At 34.4% G+C, this 1,138-nt stretch overlaps 1 protein-coding gene across 1 annotated transcript in view; it reads right to left on the bottom strand.

The window, feature by feature from the left end:
* The window catches only part of LOC106531613 (dehydrogenase/reductase SDR family member 13), an 11,892-nt gene extending 11,040 nt beyond the window's left edge, over positions 1-852 (bottom strand). The window contains exon 1 of the mRNA XM_014027520.1: positions 683-852. Coding sequence (XP_013882974.1) covers positions 683-809 — 127 coding nt within the window. The 5' untranslated portion in view covers positions 810-852. The remainder of the gene's footprint in view (positions 1-682) is intronic.
* Positions 853-1,138: the final 286 nt, after the last annotated feature.

Genomic DNA, 1,138 nt, shown 5'->3' with positions numbered 1-1,138 from the left:
TAATTTTGATACTGACTTTGTTGAACAGGTTATTAAAAAATATAATAGATACAGTACAATAAAAAACAGTATTATATTATGAACATCAGCAGAACTGAACTATTTAAAGTGAATATGTGTTTATGATCAAACCTGAACGGAGATCTACCTGCAGAGTTTCCACTCAGTCTCATATTAAGGCAGGTTTATTAAATATTACAGTATATTCACATTTATATTAATTTTAACCATGATAAGAGACAGTTTCACTGTTTAAACTTACGTAATATGTGACTAAAATGACATTAGCCAGTATAATACCTGAGCATCTATTAATTCAGCAGAAAATTAAATATTTCAACACTTTTGATTCATTATACTTTTGATTACATTAAAAGACCTTAAATTAAGACCATCTGTAAACATGTTTTTGATAATATGAAGAAATAAAAGTTAAGTTGTTTATTGTTACTGTCAATTAAGAGACCATTCATAAAGTTACAAACTACATGCTTTTAAAAGTGGGACACAAATATTCATCATGTCCTTTTATCCGGTTTAATTTGACCGTAGGAGAATAAAAGAAGCAGTTCTTCACGTCAGTCTGTAAACATGTTCAGCAGCAGAAGGAAAACAGATGTTAGACAGCTGTGTTTCCTGTAGCAGAGCTGTAAAATGTGATGATCAAACCGAAGCAGCTGACCTGTAACAACAACCGTCTTCCCCTGCAGCTTCACCTGGCTGCAGCATCTCGCTGCTTTCAGCACGAAGTAATAAAGAAACACATAAAACAAGACGAACCCTGCTGTCAGGTACACAAACATCGTCATTATTTCTGCGTAAATAGTACTTATTTTCCCCTTTCTTCTTCTGTTGAAGTGTAATGGCGGTAATCAAACGCATATCGAGCGCTCTACCGCCACCTGCTGGACTGGAGGGTGGATTTAGAGAATTGTCAGGAAAAAAATTGCAGATTTGACTAAATAAGACAACAGCTTTTAAAAATCAGTGTTGCATAAAGCAGTGGTTCTCAAACTTTTTGTCTTCTGACCCACAAAATATCCATGGCAAAAACTTGTGACCCCAAAAATTACTGGTCTGAGTACACAAGCTTCGTTAATAACCCTAAAAACACAGGATTTTTGACAATCTAAAGAGC

The sequence above is a fragment of the Austrofundulus limnaeus genome, unplaced genomic scaffold (assembly GCF_001266775.1).
Source record: "Austrofundulus limnaeus strain Quisiro unplaced genomic scaffold, Austrofundulus_limnaeus-1.0 Scaffold657, whole genome shotgun sequence".
NCBI lineage: Eukaryota > Metazoa > Chordata > Actinopteri > Cyprinodontiformes > Rivulidae > Austrofundulus > Austrofundulus limnaeus.
The sequence above is the reverse complement of the archived record's forward strand: the minus strand, read 5'-3'. Positions and strand labels throughout refer to the sequence as shown.